This window comes from Mustela putorius, unplaced genomic scaffold (genome assembly GCF_011764305.1).
Source record: "Mustela putorius furo isolate JIRA1106 unplaced genomic scaffold, ASM1176430v1.1 tig00001075_pilon_pilon_pilon, whole genome shotgun sequence".
Classification (NCBI taxonomy): Eukaryota; Metazoa; Chordata; class Mammalia; order Carnivora; family Mustelidae; genus Mustela; species Mustela putorius.
In genome coordinates, this window is record NW_025421560.1 from 1090029 (window position 1) to 1109762 (window position 19734).

The 19734-nt window shown below is 44.6% G+C and overlaps 1 protein-coding gene across 8 annotated transcripts in view; it reads left to right on the forward strand.

Annotated features, from left to right (window-relative positions):
• The window catches only part of DISC1 (DISC1 scaffold protein), a 371634-nt gene that overhangs the window by 100989 nt on the left and 250911 nt on the right, over positions 1–19734 (forward strand). For 4 of the 8 annotated variants that reach the window (XR_001176909.2, XM_045087246.1, XM_013047589.2 and 1 more), the window contains exon 4: positions 12774–12924. The exons of 2 other annotated variants lie outside the window; for them this stretch is intronic. Coding sequence is in view for 4 of the 6 variants with exons in the window: in XM_045087246.1 (XP_044943181.1) it covers positions 12774–12924 (151 nt within the window). In the remaining 2 variants the exon portion in view is untranslated. Of the gene's footprint in view, positions 1–12773; positions 12925–13553; positions 16041–19734 lie in introns of those variants that run through there. 2 more of the 8 variants (XM_045087248.1, XR_006608748.1) reach the window with 2 other exon arrangements.

Genomic DNA, 19734 nt, shown 5'->3' on the forward strand with positions numbered 1-19734 from the left:
GACCTGAGGCCATGCTGACCCTGTGTGGGCTTCGCCCCGGTTTAGCCTCTGAAGTGATGTCTCTCAGCGGAACAGACTTTTAAAAGTCCCGATTTTGTGCTCTGCTGCTCCGCCGCTTGTTGGGAGCCGGTCCCCCCCCCCCCCCCGATCTATCTTCCCGTTGCTTTGGATTCACTTCTCTGCCAGTCCTACCTTTCAGAAAGTGGTTGTTTTTCTGTTTCTAGAATTGCTGTTCTTCTTCTCTTCGATCTGCCAATGGATTTGCAGGTGTTTGCAATCTTTAGATGAGCTATCTAGCTGATCTCCTGCTAGCTGATGTAGTCTCAGCCTGCTACTTCTCCGCCATCTTGACTCCTCCCACCTGGGAAGATACTTTTAAAACTCATCCTGCAGAACCTTCTGATTTCTTTTCTTTTCTTTCTTTCTTTCTTCTTCTTCTTTTTTTTTTTTTTTAGCTTATTTCTATTTATAGAAACATTGCTTGAGACCAGTGCCTATGCAGCTTCGCAGCATGCTAAAAACATGCTCTTTATTAGTCATTCTTATCTTTGGCTGCTGTCTAGTGATTTCTCTCTATTAACTTCGCTTTTGAATGGAAGGTCACTATTTTATTTGTATTGTGGTTCTCCTGCTCAAAGAAAACAGCCTAATTCTACTTTGTGCCAAGGAACTAATACTCTATCGTGCTTTATTCCTTCTGATTGGATTTCATCCTAATTGCAATGGCTTCAGCTGGTGGAAATAATTTATTTAATCTTCTTAGTCTTCTTTTGGAATATGCCATTTTACCTAGATCCCTTTCTGCCACTCAAAGAATTTAAGCTGTTTGTGTTGCCATGTTGTTGGAGATCAATGCAGGAAAATCCTCTTGGTGCCGAGTGTCGCGACACTGGTGTGCTCCGTTTGTCTTTTGCAGACAGCATGTACATCAGTGTGGTTTGCGTTACATTTTAAAAAATAATCCTGTTGGGGCGCCAGGGTGGCTCAGTGGGTTAAAGCCTCTGCCTTTGGCTCAGGTCATAATCCAAGGGTCCTGGGATCGAACCCCTGCTGAGCAGAGAGCCTGCTTCCTCCTCTCTCTCTGCCTGCCTCTCTTGTGATCTCTGTCTGTCAAATAAATAAATAAAATCTTTAAAAAAAATAATGATGATAGCAGTTGCTCAACAGTGAACCCCTAATGTCGTGAATTCTATTAGAGGTAAATGTGTTAAGAGATGTTTTACAAAGAACAAATAAGTCTTAAAAGATAGCAGGTCGCGATGATGACCATTCAAAGGCAGGAGAGCCTGTGGTTTTTGAGCACCGGCAAACAGATATGTCCAGCTAATTTTTTATGAAAACACTAGCAGAGTAAATCACTCATGAAAAGTCTATTCATAGGAACTAATTGAATGCCATGTCCAGTTTAATAGTGAAAACTGAGTGCGGCCAAAACAAGGAGAGAGAAATAATGAATAGGCAGTTGAAGTCTTCCATTTGTATGACTCCTAAAAATAGCCTCAGTGCCAATGGTACGTTCTCATGTCTGAGAGGCACCTCAGTCTATTAAATGGTCCAAGGCCCTTTCACATAATGTGGAGAAGAAGGGAGTTCTTGAAAGAAAAACTCAAGTGGCTATTTGGGTTTTCAGTGGTGTCATTTTACAGGTTTATGGTTGATGTGGAAAAGGCCCAAGAATCATTGGCCAAATCTTTAAGTTGTATTCTAGCTTGCCAGAAATATTCTTTGGCCTCGTTGGCATAATGTCTGCTATAAGAGAATTATTTTCATTTCTCTCGTAACTAGACTGTACCTAATAAACTTCAATATTTAGTGAACCGGGCTGGTTCAGCTAACAGCTGTGCATCCTGATTGCTAAGTGAGTTAGTAATTGTTTCAGTGATTAACCCATTTTGGTAATGATTGATCATACATCTAAATTCAATTCAAATAAAGAACATGGCATAAAAAAATTGTTTCATATGGCAGGATCTGCCATTCCTTTATAAATAACAGTTTCTGTTTCAGAATTTACACATTTTGATGTGGCTGAAAAAAAATCATATCCAAGTGTCTGACTTCATAACCCATGCTAGCTGACTCCAGGTAGGAACCCCACTTGCTTTTCCCCTAGTGCATTAGCTGATGATTGCTTTTTTTCTAAAAATAGTTACTTTTTTTTTTTTTACCAATTATTAAAGCAATACATGATCACTGTAAAAACATTTAGCAAGTTCAGAAATACAAATAAGAGAATAAAAATCATCTTTCTTTTCATGGCACAGATATGGCCACAGTTACTATTTTGGTGTATGTCCTTTCTGACATTTTTCACTGTGCTGCTCAGTGGCTTTTCCTCTCTTGTCCTTTCTTTTGGGTTCTCTTCATCGTAGCTATTTAGAAACGATCTGAAGAATGTTCCTTCTTCTTGGGTAAGTGCTTTCAACTCCTATCTCCTAGCAAGCAACTGGAAAGTTGGATGGCTCTCCCTCCTAATATAATCAGTAGAGATGATGGCTGCGTGGTAGGAGTTGGTGGTGATGGTGGTGGGAGAGGAGGTCGCGGTGGAGGAGGACGAAGAGGAGGGAGTAATGTTGGCAGTGGTAGATGGTTTGGTGGGGCACCTTCTATGACACTTAAAAAGAAGTAGACGACTGACAATTGCCCGAGGAGAGTAGCCACTCCAGCTTTGGAACAGTGAACATGGACCTCGTGTATATGGTGATTTCCCACAATACCTGTGGAAGCATACTTTAGAGAAGGTTTTCTAGTTCTAAAAGTAGGAAGCCTGTGTAAAAAGTAACCAAAATTCAGTTGGTCAGTTATTTCCCTAGGACATTTGGTGACAGACGAAACAAACATTTTCTATGATTTTAGTTTTGGGAGCTGATGCAGACAGTATTTTGGAATGATCCATAACCACTCATCCTTTCAGAAACTCCTGATCCTGAGGAATTTTGTGTGTTTTCTGATGCGTGTGAATACTGCACTTTAAGCCCTGTTTTCAGGCCTATGGACAGCACGTGTGCACACTTGAACACACTCATACACACACACTGAGCTTGCTGGTCATATGACACACCCAAACCTGGAACTTTAATAACTTTTGTTATTTTGATCAACACAGAGTTTATTTTGCTTGGTGAATTCTTGCTGGGGAAGAACAGATGCTTCAAAACAAATGTTCGACTGAAATATTTCAGAGCAAATAAAAAAATGTGTATTAAGAACAAGGTGACAGGCTAAGGGCTGAGTCGTTCGTATCCGCAGTGAAATTACTGCTTGTCAAAATTTCTCTACCTCCCCGGCATGTTTGTTTTTCCCTTTATTCCACAACCAGTGTGATTTCTCAGTCTTTTTCACATTGGCTGGCTTAAAATACAACGTTTCCAGAAATCCTTTTTGGTGTACACTGAAAAGATCGAAGACCCCGGGAAACCAAGCTTACCTTAAGCAGTTTAGCATTAAAGATTCGAGAAACCAAATCTCTATTTTTAAGCAGAAATCAAAGGGTAGAATAAGGAAGCCGTAGGCAACTTTAAAAATACAGCACTTTTCTAAATAATAAATACCTCAAGATTTCACAGCTGATTTTGTAAGAAAAGAAATTGAAAGAAAGTCACCCACAGCCACACTGACTGATGGGCCAGACTCAGTCCTACCCAAGCTTGTTTGTTCTAAAACATATTGGTAATCACAAATGTCCAGATCATCTCTACATACAATTTTGTATATTGTTTTTCTTTGGTACTGTGAAAATATTTCCCCCAAGTTTTTGACTTGCTACGTACCATTCCCTGAGCCGATAGGCACTTGTTTAACCATGTGCCTTAAATTGGATCTGAGGCTGCTTTCCATTTTCGCGGTGTGTTTGTTTGTTTCGGCAACTGACAGCTTCCAGTGAGAAAGAGGGGGATGAAGCAGCCGGTGAGTTGACAGACGAGTTTGCAGCTGTATCATATCACGCATTCAGGGGTGTGTTTGAGGGTATGGTGAGCAAGACAGGATGTGATCTGGCCCGAAGGACACAGGGGTTAAGAACCCAGGTTTTGGGGGCGCCTGGGTGGCTCAGTGGGTTAAAGCCTCTGCCTTTGGCTCAGGTCATGATCCTGGGATCCTGGGATGAGCCCCGCATCTGGCTCTCTGCTCAGCAGGGAGCCTGCTTCCTCCCTCTCTTTGCCTGCCTCTCTGCCTACTTGTGATCTCTGCCTGTCAGATAAATAAATAAAAATAAATAAATAAATAAATAAAATCTTTAAAAAAATAAAGAACACAGGTTTTGGAGTCAGTGGATATTGGCTTTATTTCTGGATCTGCAGAGCTATAGGACTAATCTAGAAAAATTTCATGAACTTTCCACGAGCCTCAGTCTTTTGATCTGCTGAGTGGGAACAGCCCTGCCTTCCTCGTGACATCATTCTGAGGATGAAATGGTTGGTGCTTGGTACATAGCAGTGCTCATAATATGGTCACTGTTCTTCTGTGTCTCCACTGTTCTTCTCCTAAGAAGAAACAGGTCATTTATTTGCTCTGTATTTATGCAGTACCTGTTATGTGCCTAGCACTGAACTCTAGATATTGGCGAGGCAGAGATGAATGAGGCTCAGACCTTGCTCTGTGGGTCCCCTGGCCTCCAGGAACCCTGACAGATGAACAGACAGACAGGAACCCTGTGTGACTGGGGAAGCTCTAGGAGCAGGTGCTGCTTCAAGGAAGGCTCCCAGGCAGTAGAACAGAAAAAGTTCAGCACAGACAAGATCAAGGTTCAAATTCTGATTTTGAACTAACTCGTTCTGAGGCCTTGGGCACCTTCCTCCAGTTCTCTGCGGTTTAGTTCCTGCATTTGCATTCCTGCTCTACAAGTTGTTGTGAGGCTCAGGAATAACGTACACAGAGCGTGGGGTGTGCAGCAGATGCGCGGAAGCGATTATGCCTGAAGTCTTCAGTGCCCAACAGGGGCTGATTTTTATGATAATGAATCCGACAAAGTCCGGAGTCACGAAATGTCAGAGACTGTCTCAGATGTGCTCAGGTTAGTCTGAAATACGCTTTACTACAGTCGCTTCCTTTGTAAGTTGGTCATCTGCTCATGATGTGTATGGTAATGTGGGAATATTAGAATATTCAGCTCCCAATGAATAGCATTTCTTGGCCATTATGTAAAAACCAAGGGAAAATGACTTATGGAGACACTGATTGCTTCTTTGCTTTAAAGAGCCTCCTCAGAATGTAGAATGGCCATTCAGCCAAGAATATGGCTCACACCATATATTCTGTCATCCTGCAGACAGAGCGGGGCAGCGGAAATTGAATCTATTAGCAGGATGTCTTTATGTGTGAAGATTTCTTGCTGCTCTGTGAATGCTTATTTGCTTATTTATTCATAGATGCACAAAGTACTTTTCTTTCATTCTGTTTCCAAATTATAGACCCAAAGTAACAAGCATTTAGTACTGATGTGCTAAGGAAGACAGATGAACACTGACCCTCAATTAAACATTAATAAATATGTTGTAGTGGTATCAAAAAATGCATTTACTTGGTCCAAAATGGAATGAGATGATGGTTAGCATTTTTATTGTGGAGGTCCTACGAGTAAGGCATGTTAGATCTGTAAATAGAATACACTGGCTCAATTAGGACCTATCATTTAATGTCTCATTTTGCTTAGCACATGATAATGTCTTCTGCGGTCTACTTTGTATTTGTTTGTTTTTACTATTCAGCTGTATTTACAAAATGCCACCGAAATTTCTAGAACCATCGCTGCTCTATCAGTCAGAGGGTCAGCAGCCCGCCTTTATTCAGCACCTGCTGTGCTCTGGCTTCAGATCCTGAGCTGCAAACTGACATCAGATGAGCGATGTGGGCAGAAAGCTCGCAGAGGTTTGAAAGAGAGAAAAGACCAAGAAAGTGAGTTGTGTTTCCCTCAACCAAGGGGCCGCATAGAACGATGGGAGAGATCTTAAACACCCAGCAGGATTCATATGAATAAAGGGATATGATAGTCACAAACACAGCATTTAGTAATGCCGTGGTTATCTATTTATCCATCTATACATATTTTAACAAAGATTTATTTATTTATTTATATATGAGAGAGAGTGAGCACATGAGCCGGGGAGTGGCAGGGGGAGAGGAAGAGAGAGTCTCAGGCAGACTCCCTGCTGAGTGCAGAGCCCGGCACGGAGCCCAATCTCACTATCCTCAGACCATGACCCGAGTGGAAACCAAGAGTCAGACACCAAACTGACTGAGCCACTCAGGCACCCACCCCTTTATTTTTTTAAATAATAATTAAAAAATAAATATTAAAAAATTATTATTAAAAATACAATTTAAAAATATTTTTATTTATTTATTTTACAGAGAGAGAGAGAGACAGCAAGAGAGGGAACATAAGCAGGGGGAGTAGGAGAGGGAGAAGCAGGCTCCCTGCTAAGCAGGGAGCCTGATGTTGGGCTCCATCCCAGGACGCAGGGATCATGACCTGAGCCGAAGGCAGACACTTAACCAACTGAGCCACCAAGGTGCCCCTAAAAACACAAATTTAAAAATAATAAAATATTTTTCCACTTATAGAAAAGTTGTGAGTCTGGTACAAAGAAGTCGAATATCTCCCTCGCTCTGATTCCCCAAGCAGATACCACAGAGCCATTGTCACTCTCCCCTTCTGAGCTGCTGAGCCTAAGCTGCAGACATGATGCCCTCTCAGGCCTGCGTATGCACTTGGCTATCCCCCCAAAGAAGGACAATCACAGGCCACCAAGTTGCAGCACTGATACACTGCTCCCATCCGGTCTATGGACCCTGCGCATTTCGACAGCGTTGCCACGGTTGTTCCTTTTGTCTTTCTGGTTCAGTAAAGGTTCACACATTGCATGCAGGAATGTTTCTTTAGTCTACTCTGATTTGGAATGATTCTCAACACCCAAGTCTTTTCTGTCCTTGGAAGTTGTAAGGAATGTAGGCCTTCCATTTTGTCAGATGACTTTCAACCCGGATCCACTGATATCTCCTCATGTTGAGGTCCAGGTCATGCTGCCCTGACAAGAACGTTATGGAAATCGAACTGAGTACTTCTTGATGTATCTCGCTCGATGTCACACAAGGTAGACCTGTCATGCCGCCACTGCTGATGGTAGCCTTGACCATCTGGTTGTGCTGGTGCTTTCCCCGTCTCTCCACCACAAAATTACCATTTGTCCTTTGCAAATTGATTAGTGTCTTGTGGGGAGATAATGTAAGATTCCACTGCACCTAACCAAACCTCCATTCCTTTTTTTTTCCCTTCAAATTTTTATTTAAATTCTAGTCAGTTAACATATAGTGTAATACTGGTCTCAGGAGTAGAATTTAGTGACTCACACTTACATACAACACCCAGTTCTCATCACAAATGACTTCCTTAATGCCCATCACCCATTTAGCCCATCCCCTGCCTGCCTCCCTCCATTCTTCTTTATTAGTTGGCATTTTATTAGCGTGGATTATGGGTTCGTATTCTAGTCAGTGGATTATACTTCATTAACAGGATGACTCTTTTGATTCTCAAATGATCCAAGATTGCATCTGAGGGAGCTCCTTTTATTTTATGGACTTGTATTCAATGGCCATGTCTCCGTCAGTCCTTGAGCATGTTCCCATTTTTGGGTACAAGATATTCAGAGTCTGGCCCATCTTCAGGCCTAAAATGAGCTGTTTCTCCAAAGGGCTCTGGTTCCTTTCACAGAGGTTGGTGTTTGGAAACCAGGTCTGTGTGCTGGGTATCCTCACTGCTACTGGGGATCATTGCTTCCAGGTTTTCTTGGTGGGTAAAGACAGAAAATATATGTAAGTTCAAACATAGACACGTCCATAACTCTTTTCACGGGCCACCAAGACTGGGGTCACTTGGACCTCTGTCTTTGTCCATTCCTGGTGTTCCATCTGTCAGAGAATATCTGAAATCCTGTCACCTCCTACCAGCCCCATTTCACTCTAGGTCTGGGGAACTGCAGTAACCGTGCAACTGGTCTCAGGCCTTCTGCTCTCAGTGGTCTCGTCCGAGGGAAGCCCCCAGCTTAGCCTGTTAGGCAAGAGTCAGTCATGTCACTCCACTGCTCAAAACCCTCCAGGGTCTCCCCTCACCCACCAGGTCAACAGACCGTCCTTAGTGATGACCAAGCCCACTCCAACCCCCACTCACCTTCAGTAGCTGCCTCAGGGCCTTTGCCCTGGTTGGGAGCGCCCTCTGCCTGTAATATTGAATTAACGAACAGGAGCACACGTTGGAGGACTAGGAGAATGCACCCTCATGCTGGGCAGAAGTGATGTCAGCGTGTGAGGTGAAACCCCAGGTAGCTGAGAGCCATTTGAGGAGCAGGGATAGGAGGCCATTTAGAGACTGGGGACAATAAGCCCTCACATGCGCAGTGACTGTCCTGGTGCACCTTTCCAGTCATAAAACGGAAATAACTTTTGAGGTCATCCTTTCAAAGGTGAGTGGCAATGCAGAGCACAGTGAATCACAAATATTTCCTGGGATAATTCGTATTTCCCCCAAAACTCATTGTGAATGTGATGTTCCACATCACATTGACCGTTTCCAGGGTTTGGTTTGCTAGGTGGGCTTGAGGTGCCCAAGGGCCTTTCCCCGGCCCTTGGGAGGGTCCTGTTTAGAGGCCAGGCTGGTGTCTAGCGGCTTCGCCAACACTCCAAGGCCACGACCTCAAGGCCCTGCTAACATTAGCCAACCCTTCAGACACATGATGTGTGCGGGGTCTGGCGCTACACGCTTTGCAGTAGATTATCTCATTTAATCCTTAGGAAACCTTGGGACACAGATATTATTATTAGCCCTGATTCCACAGATTAGCAAACTAACCTGTATAAAGGTTAAGTAGCTGGAAGGTCAGCTAGGAGCAGTGGGGCAGAGACGCAGACTCGGGCTTTGTCCCCATTCCTACGTAACAGTGTCTCGACACGCTTTACCACCCGTTCTGAAAGCACAAATATGTTATTCTAAAGCACATGATTTAAGAATGTATGGCTTTTCATGGCAGTTTGATTTTATGGAGCACGGATTAAGTAAATAACTAGGTAGTAAAATTAACGGGTTAAAACTTAAAAAATGAACTAACATGAAATAAGATAATATTTTTTTTAAAAGATTTTATTTATTTATTTGACAGACAGAGATCACAAGTAGGCAGAGAGGCGGGCAGAGAGAGAGAGGAGGAAGCAGGCTCTCTGCTGAGCAGAGAGCCCGATGCGGGACTCGATCCCAGGACCCTGAGATCATGACCTGAGCCGAAGGCAGCGGCTTAACCCACTGAGCCACCCAGGCGCCCCATAAGATAATATTTTTTAAAAAGATGTTTGAAGCTCAGTGTAAGGGAAGAGGTGTGTTTTGGTGTTATTCTGGAAGAACTGCCAGACCAGACTTCACTGTGTGTTGTAGGTGTGTGTCTGGATTAGCGCCAGCTCTCACACTGATGAAGGTGGCACAGACTGAGAGCCCTTGGCTGTTACCTGTGACTTGGTCTTCAAGTCAGTAAATGACCCTTTCTGGTGCTATAAGAATGAATCCTTGGAAAATTCTCTTAGCATGTTCCTGGCTGTTGGTCCCAGTGAATATGGCAAGTTAATGGAGAAGGTGGTTGCTGCCCACCATGAGGGTGGGTGTCTTAGGAGGAGGCCAGCAGGAGGGAACTGTCATGTCGAGGGCTGCACTTGCATTAGCAGTGACCTCTGCGGGTGAAGACAAAAAGTTTTGTCCAAAGTGTTTAAAAAAAAAGATTTTATTTATTTTATGGAGAAAGAGAGAGAGAGCGAGTGAGTAGGCAGAGCAGTAAACAGAGAGAGGGAGAAAACAGGCTCCCTGCTGAGCAGAGAGCCTGATATGGGACTCAATCTCGGACTCCCAGATCATGACCTGAGCTGAAGACAGATGGTTAAGCATCTGAGCCATCCAGGCATCCCTCCAAAGTGTTTTAAAAATGACAAGCTTCTTGGGGGTACTTGGTGGCTCAGTCAGTTGAGCATCTGACTCTTGATTTCAGCTCAGGTCATGATCTCAGGGTCCTAGGATTGAGCCCCGTGTCTAGCTCCGTGCTCAGCACAGAGTCTGCTGGGGATTCTCACTCTCACTCTCCCTCCACCCCTCTCCTTATGTGCTCTCTCCATCTCTCTCTCTCTCTCATGCGCACGCTTGCATGCTCTCTCTCAAATAAATAAATCTTTAAAAAAAAATCCTGTTGGAGACAGTGTTTTAATTTAAAATTAGGTCTTATAGAAAAGGCCTACTTGGAAAATGGTCTGTAGGGCATAGAAACATACAGGAATGTGATCTAGGGTAGAGTTTCCAAGTATCTTCTCACCACCGCACACACAGAGGATAACATTTGCATTGCACACCAGGGTAGGCGGTAGGCGTTCATGCCAGGGTGGCCGCTTGAGATCTTGGGGGCCCCCAAGGCCCACCTACTGCCCAAATGTGGAGCCCATCAAAATTTCTGCCCCTCGCCTGGCAAGGACCAGTAGGAGGGAAGATCTGATGAATGATATTTTTAAACCCAGTCCTCATATTTCTGCAAAAATAGTTTTATGGGAGCCTTTCCAATTCTTTAGGTGTTTGGTTATGAAGATGAATTCTTATTTGAGGGGATTCTAATTTCCGAAGTTTACTTTATTAGAGAAGAATTGTTTTACAGTGATTCTGTGTTTGTCCCTCATCCTAGGGAAAATTAAGTTCATTAAAAAAATTATAGGACCCAAAACAGAGGTGGATATATAATCATCTGTAACATAGAACAGGAACATTGCTTTTATGATTTTAATAATTGCAACGGTTCTAGCTTGATGGGCAGTTTCTAAGGAAATGTTCTTAAAATCCAAGCTTGGGCATTAACATTTTCAACTGAAGACATGGAACTCATCAAAATTAGTAACTTTTCTCCCAAGTGAAGACCATGATTTTTAAAATAATTAATATGTATCCTCTTAGCATAACAAATAACATGGAGGACAAGGGGAGTTAGAGAGGAGAAGGGAGTTGGGGGAAATTGGAAGGGGAGGTGAACCATGAGAGACTATGGACTCTGAAAAACAATCTGAGGGTTTTGAAGGGGCGGGGAGTGGGAGGTTGGGAGAACCAGGTGGTGGGTATTGGAGAGGGCACGGATTGCATGGAGCACCGGGTGTGGTGCAAAAACAATGAATACTGTTATGCTGAAAAAAATAAATAAATTAAAATAAAAAAAATTTAATCTTGAAAAAAAATATGTATCCTCTTACAGACCACGATATAAATACATGAACTGTATATTTTTTACGATATTATGTTAGTCACCATACAGTACTTTATTAGCTTTTGATGTAGTGCTCCATGATTCATTATTTGTGTATAATACCCAGTGCTCCTTGCAATATGTGCCCTCCTTAATACTTACCAAGAGGCTCACCCGTCCCCCTCCCCCTTCCCCCCAACCTCTCTGAAACCCTCAGTTTGATTCCCGGAGTCATAGTCTCCCATGGTTTCTCTCCCCCTCTGATTTCCACCTCCTTCATTTCCCCCTTCCTTTTCCTAATGTCCTCCATGCTATTCCTAGCATGGTGAAACCATGTGATAATTATATTTCTCTGCTTGACTTAGTTCACTCAGCATAATCGCCTCTGGTTCCACCTATGCTGATGCAAATGTGGGTACTCATCCTTTCTGATGCCTGAGTAATACTCCATTGAATACATGAGCCACATCTTCTTTATCCATTCGTCTGTTGAAAGGCATCTTGGCTCTTTCCACAGTTTGGTGACCGTGGCCATTGCTGCTATAAACATTGGGGTACAGATGGCCCTTCCTTTCACTACATCTGTATCTTTGGGGTAAATACCCAGTAGTGCAATTGCTGGGTCATAGGGTATCTCTATCTTTAATTTCTTAAGGAATCTCCACACTGTTTTCCAAAGTGGCTGTACCAACTTGCATTCTCACCAACCATGTAAGAAGGTTCCCCTTTCTCGACATCCTTGCCAACACACATTGTTTCCTGCCTTGTTAATTTTTGCCATTCTAACTGGTGTAAGGTGGTATCTCCATGTGGTTTTGATTTGAATCTCCCTGATGGCTAATGAAGATGAACATTTTTTCATGTGTCTGTTAGCCATTTGTATGTCTTTTTTGGAGAAGTGTCTGTTCATGTGTTCTGCCCATTTTTGGACTTGATTATGTATTTTTTGGGTGTTGAGTTTAAGAAGTTCTTTATAGACCTTGGATACCAGCCCTTTATCTGTAATGTCAATTGCAAATATCTTCTCTCATTCTGTGGGTTGCCTTTTGGTTTTGGTCAACTAATCTTTGACAAAGCAGGAAAAAGTATCCAATGAAAAACAGACAGTCCCTTCAATAAACGGTGGGGGGAAATTGGGGAGCTATGTGTAGGAGAATGAAACTCAACCATTCTCTTACACCACACACAAAGGTAAACTCTAAATGGATGAAAGACCTCAGTGTGTGACAGGAATCTGTCAACATCTGAGAGGAGACCATAGGCAGGAACCTCTTCGACATCAGAAACAATCAATAAACTGTGCATTCTAACACCAGGAAGAATAAAAAGCAGGGAGGCTGCACCCTCGGTAAGAAGATTTTTCAAAGCAGCAGCTGAGAGACAGCGGTGGCGGCTGTGAATGCAGGGGCTGTCATGTTAGGTCATTAGGATGAATGCGGTGGGGGGCAGGGTTCTGGGATGCTGGGTTCCCCATCTCAAGTGTCACAGCTCTTGACTCCTCTCTTTCACGTTCTGGGTTTCCAGCCGAGGCGTTAAGACACCGGCTGGAGGAGCTGGACACAGAGAGGAGCAACCTGCACTTCCAGCTCCCGTCGAGGCAGCCGGCGCTCTGCAGCCTGCTGGGCCACCTGCACGCCCAGGTCCAAGCCGCCGAGCACTGCAGGGCCACTCCGCCGTGAGTACTCACCCTCGCCCCCGCTTTCCTCTCCTGGCTCCCACATGGTGAAGAGTGGGGCGTGACACAGCCAGGGAGACCCCCAGTCGCTTTTTCCAGGGATGTGCCCTTTGGTTGGTTGGTTGGGCAGGTGGGGGCTCCTTCCTGAGTGAGCGCCTGGTGTGGGTCTCGCTCCCCTGTGAAGCCGTTTCTGCTCGTGGACAGGGAGAGACCCTCCCGGAGGGTCGGGGTGCCAAGCTTGCCCTGGGAAGCCGAGCTTCTCAGAAGGTGGGGTGCATTCGCTTTTGTTAGGAGCTGCCTGAGAAGCCTGCAGGATTTGCAGGTGGTCGTCTCTGCCTGAAGGCCGAGAGCACTTGCTCCTCCTGACTCACTTCCTGCTTCTGATCACTGTTGGCTGTTCCTGCTACACAGGGGTCCCCGGGGACTGCTGGTTTGCAGGCATGAGGGAGCTCTCTAATGCAGTGGCTGTCAATCCTGGCTGCTTGTTTGAATCACCTGGAGAGGTTTTAAATGTCCAGCTTCCACCCACACGACCAGATCAGGCTCTCTGGGGGTGGGTCCCAGGCACTGACACGTCTGGAAAGTCTGGGGACCCTGCTCTCATCCACCTGCTTGTTGCCTCTCTTCAGGGTAAAAGCTTTCAAGAGAAGGCATTTGTGACCCACGCCAGCAGCCTCGTCACAGGTCAGGCCTGCTTCTGCATAGGTTTAAACACGGCCACAGCAATTACATTTTATTTCCAACTTCTTCTGAACCCCGAAAATCGCAAGATCGATTGTCTGGCTTCTTCCTGTTAAGTGTGCACGGTGTCATTCCTTCAGTCTGCCTTGGTGCTCCCCTACAGCCTGTCTTAACAGCGATGCCAATTGTTGTCGCATATTCTCGCCCTGCAGTTTGCTGGTAGCTCATAGCTGCGTGCCGGACCCTTGGCAGGTGCTTCCTTAGAAATATTTGTTGAGTGAACTTCTTCTGGGCTTCTTGAAGGGCAGATGGATTGCACCTCTCTGTTTCTATTCGTTATTTTATCCGGCATTGAAGTGTCCTCATTTGCTCTCCATTTCTCGCTTGGAGTCCTTCCCAAATAGACTCTCTACTGAATTCTTTCTTTCTCCTGTTCTTTGGGGTCCTTCATTCCCGTCTTGGGTCATGGTTAGCATCTGCCGATGTGTTGTGTTACAAAATAAATAAAGGTGTTTTAATGATTTAAAACACAATAAATGTGTTTCTATTTATTTAACAACGTTCGCATAATGGTTACCAAGGGCTTTAGAAACTAACTACTTTTTTTTCCATTTTTATTGTGATAAAGTATATGTAACATATAATTTGCCATTTCAACCATTTTTAAGTGTACAGGTTGGAGACACAATAGCTCTGTGCCGCTATCACCGCAATCCATCTTTAGAACTCTCATCATCTTCCCAAACTGACATTCGGTCCTTACCAAACATGCGCTCCCCATTTGCCATCCTGTCCCCAGCCCTGGGCTACCACCATTCTACATTCTGTCCCTTTGATTTTGACTCTTCTCGAGATCTCATATAAATGGCATCACACAATATTTGTCTTTCTTTCACTGACCATAATGTCCCCAAGTTCCATCCACATCATGCCGTCGGTCAGAATTTTCTTCCTTCAGAAGGCTGAGTACTATTTCATTGTGAGGAGGGACCACATTTTGCTTACCTATTCTTCCTACGATGGACAGGAAGGAACTCATTTAATCCTCAAGACAATTCTAGGAGGTAGAAGTACTATATATAATCTACATGGAGGTCACCATCATTGTCATCTGTATTTATATCTGTACTCGGTCCAGGAGAGGTTAAAGGGCTCATGCAGAACCCCCAGCAGGTGGGTGCCAAGCCCGGACACAGGGCTGGTGGTCTGGCGTGAGTCCCGGCTTGGAATTCGCTTGCTGAGCTGCCTGAGTCAGAGCTGGCAAAGGCTTTTCAATGACTATCTCTTTAACCTACATGTGATTTGAATGGAAAGCGATGCTTTAGTTATGATCTTGGCTGAGTTTCTCACGGAACGCAGTGAACATAGTATCACCCATTGTCACTCAGGTTACACTATCTGACATTCCTTCTATCTGACTGTGTCTTATGAAGAAGGCAGCTTCATAGAGTTCTACTTTAAATAAAACTATAGGCCTTTATTAACCATTTATTAAGCCAATATAAGCTGTCGGCTTTCCTTGTTAACTGTTATCCCCTTATCATTTTCCCTAAGGGATTACCTGCATGCTGTACCTTTTAGTTCTTGTCCACTTTTGGGGTGAATGGGATCTGACCTCTATGATCTGATTTCTGACCTGATTTTCATCTGTCCTCTGATTTCCATCTCGATCACTGTTGCAGTCAGCAGCTATTTTCTGTTAGATTTAAAGGGCATTTTTCAATTCTTATTCTGCTCTGTATCACTGCATGGTCTGGAATTTTTAATCAATCACATTCCCTCCTTAGACTCTCTCTCCCCTGGGCTTTCACGACTCATCCTTTCCTGGTCCTCTTGCTATCTTGCTGGCCGTTCTTTGCAATCTCTTGTGAGCTCCTTTTCCTCTCCCTGTCTCCTTGATATGCATGTTCCTCTGTCTTCTGTTCTAGCCCGTCCTGTCTCTCACTTTATATAGTGACACGAAATACTCCCTTGCTTCAGGTACTATTAACATTCTAATTTCCCTCACTTTTCTGTCCTTAGCCCTGATCCCTATCCAGGGTTCCAACCTACCGTTTGGGTTTTAATGAGCATCTCCCTATCTTTGACAAGTTTACTATTTCTTTATCTTTATTTTATCCTAAAAAATGTACTGTCTTTTTTTTTCCTTGCCTTTACTAAATTTATCTTTAAACTATTTATTAGATTTACTGTCCTTCTCCCCTGTCAGCCCCTTCTAATATATCTCCAATCTCCATGACTTACGTCACTTATGTCACTGACCCAGTTCCCCAGGCGGGAACTCTGAGGCATACATGATGCCTTCTTTTGCCTCACTTCCAACTTCATTGTTGATCCTACTGTCTGACCTTATCTCATTCCCACTCACTTTGCTCACTCATGTCACTCATGTTTGTTTGTTTCTTTCTAGAAAGAGAGAGTGTGGCACAGGTACGAGTGTTGGAGGCGGGGCAGAGGGAGAGAGAGAACCTTAGGCAGTCTCTGTGCTCAGCCTGGAGCCCAACTTCGGGCTTGATCTTGCAAACCTGGGATCATGACTTGAGCTGAGATCAAGAGTTGGGTGCTCAGCTGACAGAGCCACCAGGGGCTCCTCAGATTTTCTCATCTAGATTACTGCAATGGTCCCCTTGCTGGTGCTCCTGATTCCAGTATCATTGTCTCTCACCCTCCTCAGCACCACAGATAGTAATAATTGTGTATGTCCAATGGCTCTCAGCATCTTCCAGATGAGATCTGTACTGATTACTTAGCATGACGTTCAAAGCTTTTCCAGTCCAGCTCCTGCCCTGCTTCTCAGTAGCCCAGAATCTAAGCAGCCATCACCAACCCCTGCAGTCCGCACACACTGAAGTCTTAGAAGTCACCCGCATCCTGTAATGTGTCTGAATTCTGTGATCTTGTACATGGCCCAGTGTGACCGCCTCTTGTTCATTCTTCGAGACTCAGCTCAGCTGCCCTCCTTGTGAAACCTTGTCCTGAAATCACACCATCTCCCCCCTTGAATGACTGGAGCACCTTCAATGACTTCACCCCTGCCTTGGTCTCCAATAAATCAGTCTGTGTCTTGGACTATCAGTCTGCTCTTCAGATGGTGAGCTCAAGGACAAGACCATGTTTGTATTTATCCTTTTATTCCTGGAGACTAGAACAGTGGCTGATCCCAAATACATATTCCATAAATATTCACTGAATGAATGAATATGGTCGTATGTGAAAGGTATATGTGATATCTATTGAGAGAGAGAGAGAGAGAACCTGCACTCTAATGTGGCTCAGTTTCCCTAGAGAAAATGCTCCTTCAGCCTTTTTTCTGATGCTTCCGGCAAGGACTTCTACAGTTCTTCTTGATAGAACCGCGGATTACAGGTCAGGAGCCTGAGTTCTGGTCCGACTTCTCTACTAATCAGCTATGTAGGACCTGGTATAGTTTCTTAACTTCTCCACACCTCACTCTCCTCATCAGAAAATGAGGGGTTTGAATGAGATCACTATTTTCCAAACTTCAGTGATATGTGTATAATTGTGGCTTTTCTTTGCCAAAATACCTGTCCTATTATTGATGCAATTAGGTAATAGTGACTCAAAATCAACTTCTTAAATTTTTCTAATGGATACGAACAGAATTATGTAGTTAATAATAATCTTCAGAAAGTTGCCTTTCAGTGTGCCAGCTGCCCATCTAGGCTGTCATCAGCGGGGTCACCTGGACTCATGGGTTTCCCCCCAAACCGAGGGCTGTGGCTGCAGTTCTCACAGAGGCCACCAGGGGGCCACGGGTCGGAGCTAAAGCTCACATGGCCTGGAACCAAAAAAAAAAAAAGTTTCTCGCAGGCCAGAGGCTCTCTCTGAGTCAAGGAGGAAACAGGGATACGTTCTAAAGAATGATACTTTTCCTACAGAAGTGAAATAGTTGTATTGACATGGGAAACTTCCAGTACTAATGAATAATACAAATGAGTGCCTCCTGGGGATCCTGATAACCACTGTGTACGACCGCGTGAAGGCTTGCACGCGGTTTCAACAGACTCACAGTCTTCAGAGGCTTGTCCGTTCACTCTTTGTGGGGGTCTTTGGCTTTTTCGGGGGTGGGTCTTTGGATCTCAGGTTAAGAAAGTGGTTTAGAGTAAGATTTAAGGAAATGTAAATACCGAAGTACAATCTGGTATGATACTTCATTTTTAGTTTTTACTGTCGTTTTGTTCTTAATAATCTGTGCCGTTCAACTTTTTAAAAAACCACCGTGTAATTCTCTGAGTCTCATCGTTTCTTGGCTTTTGGGCTAAGATCGGGCATGGCTCTGGGAGTCTTGTGTAGAATGCCACTGTGAGTCACACTGAGTTTCTTGGGTCCCTCCTGTAGCCCAGAGAGTCTCAGCTGCTACCTTCCTGGGCTAAGCAGGCTTTGCTAACGGTGGGCACCAGCCCTCATGTGGTGTGGTGCCCTGCCTTGGCTGTGGGTCCCATGGGGCTGCTCAGCGTAAAGAAGATACTGATTCAGTATCAGGAAGACAATTCGTTCATGGGGGTGTCTCTCATCCGTGGAGGTGCAAACACACCGTGGTTCTACTCTTCTCCAGCCTCTGTTGTGCTCTGTTGAATGCATCTTCCCAGTGTTTAATGCTATCTTGGGTGGATAAGACGCAAGTCTTGGTCATTTTTAGTTACTGATGTTCGTCCAGCTCCGTCCAATTTGAAACTTCCATTATAGATCTGCTTCCGATCTCTCCCTGTTTAGTGTCTGTAACCTTTGTCTTGTTGGTTGTCGCTACCGTGCTCATGGGCTCTGGTGTGCCCGTTGTCTGTGGCAGTCAGGTGTGGGTTCTCCAGACAACAGCCTAGGCCCTCCACACTGCCCAGATCCTGATGTGAAATGCAACCACCCCTTTTCAGATCTCACTCCGCCTCTTTCTGTAGGCCCTCTTGCACCATGGGCACACTTTTGGGAAGATAACTGCCTGATTTGTGGGAAGTGCACCTATCTCTGTCACACTGAATGGTGGGCGCTCAGGCCGCCCCTTTGCAGACCCTCTCTGCCTTGCCATGGCTCTCCAGCTTCTTTGTCCCTGCTGAGGGCCTCCTCATCCATCTGAACGTCTGTTGCAACAGATACTTCATGCCTCGTGTCCCAGTCCCTTGGCCTCTCCCCGATTTCCGCTCCAGCCATGGACATTCCTGTCCACCTTAGGCACCCAACCGGTGTATGTACCACGGGGCTTTCTCTGAAGCTTTGTGAGAACCAGAAGTGGGAAATGGCCCTGAAGGCCATGGTCAAGCCCTGGGGTGGGAGTTGGAGGATGAATGTGCCAGCCTACCCAGCCTCTAGGGGGCCGTTCTGAGGTACCTTCCACCTGTTTTTTGTGCCCTTTATTGACCTTTCCTGCTTCTCACTCCCTCACTTGTAGTTTCTTGGGTCACTTCTCCAGAAAACAGCCCAAACTCAGATCCTTGTCTCAGACTTTGTATTAAAATAAAAGAGTTATTTTTGTCTTTCTCCTAAGAGAGAGGTTTGGCTAACTACCACAGAGACGACTGATCATTTTCTCATTAATAGCTTGCATTTCTCTGACTATATATCCTATGAATTTTCTTTTCTTTTTTTAAAGATTTTATTTATTTATTTGACAGAGAGAGATCACAAGTAGGTAGAGCAGCAGGCAGAGAGAGAGAGGGGGGAGGCAGGCTCCCCGCTGAGCAGAGAGCCCGATGCGGGACTTGATCCCAGGACTCTGAGATCATGATCTGAGCTGAAGGCAGAGGCTTGACCCACTGAGCCATCCAGGTGCCCCGATCCTATGTATTTTCCCGTTGGAATATGCACCTTAAAATTGGTCATTCTTACACCTTAAAATGTGTGTATGTGGGGCGGAGGGGTGTGTGTGTGCAAAATGTCCTTTATCAAAGACTTTTGCCCAGTGATAACTTAAAACACAAGTAGACAAAATACAACAATGTTTAAAAACAGAGATAGACAATGGTTTTCCATGGGGCTTATCAAGGCAGAGCTGCGGCTTGCCTGTCCAAATATTTCCTGCTCACTTACTTCCGTTCAGGTGGGAGCAGTCCGTGATGCTTCTGGACTGAGTCATTTTTCCTCCGGCCAGCTCTTCCTCTGTTCCCTTTGAACCCCGTG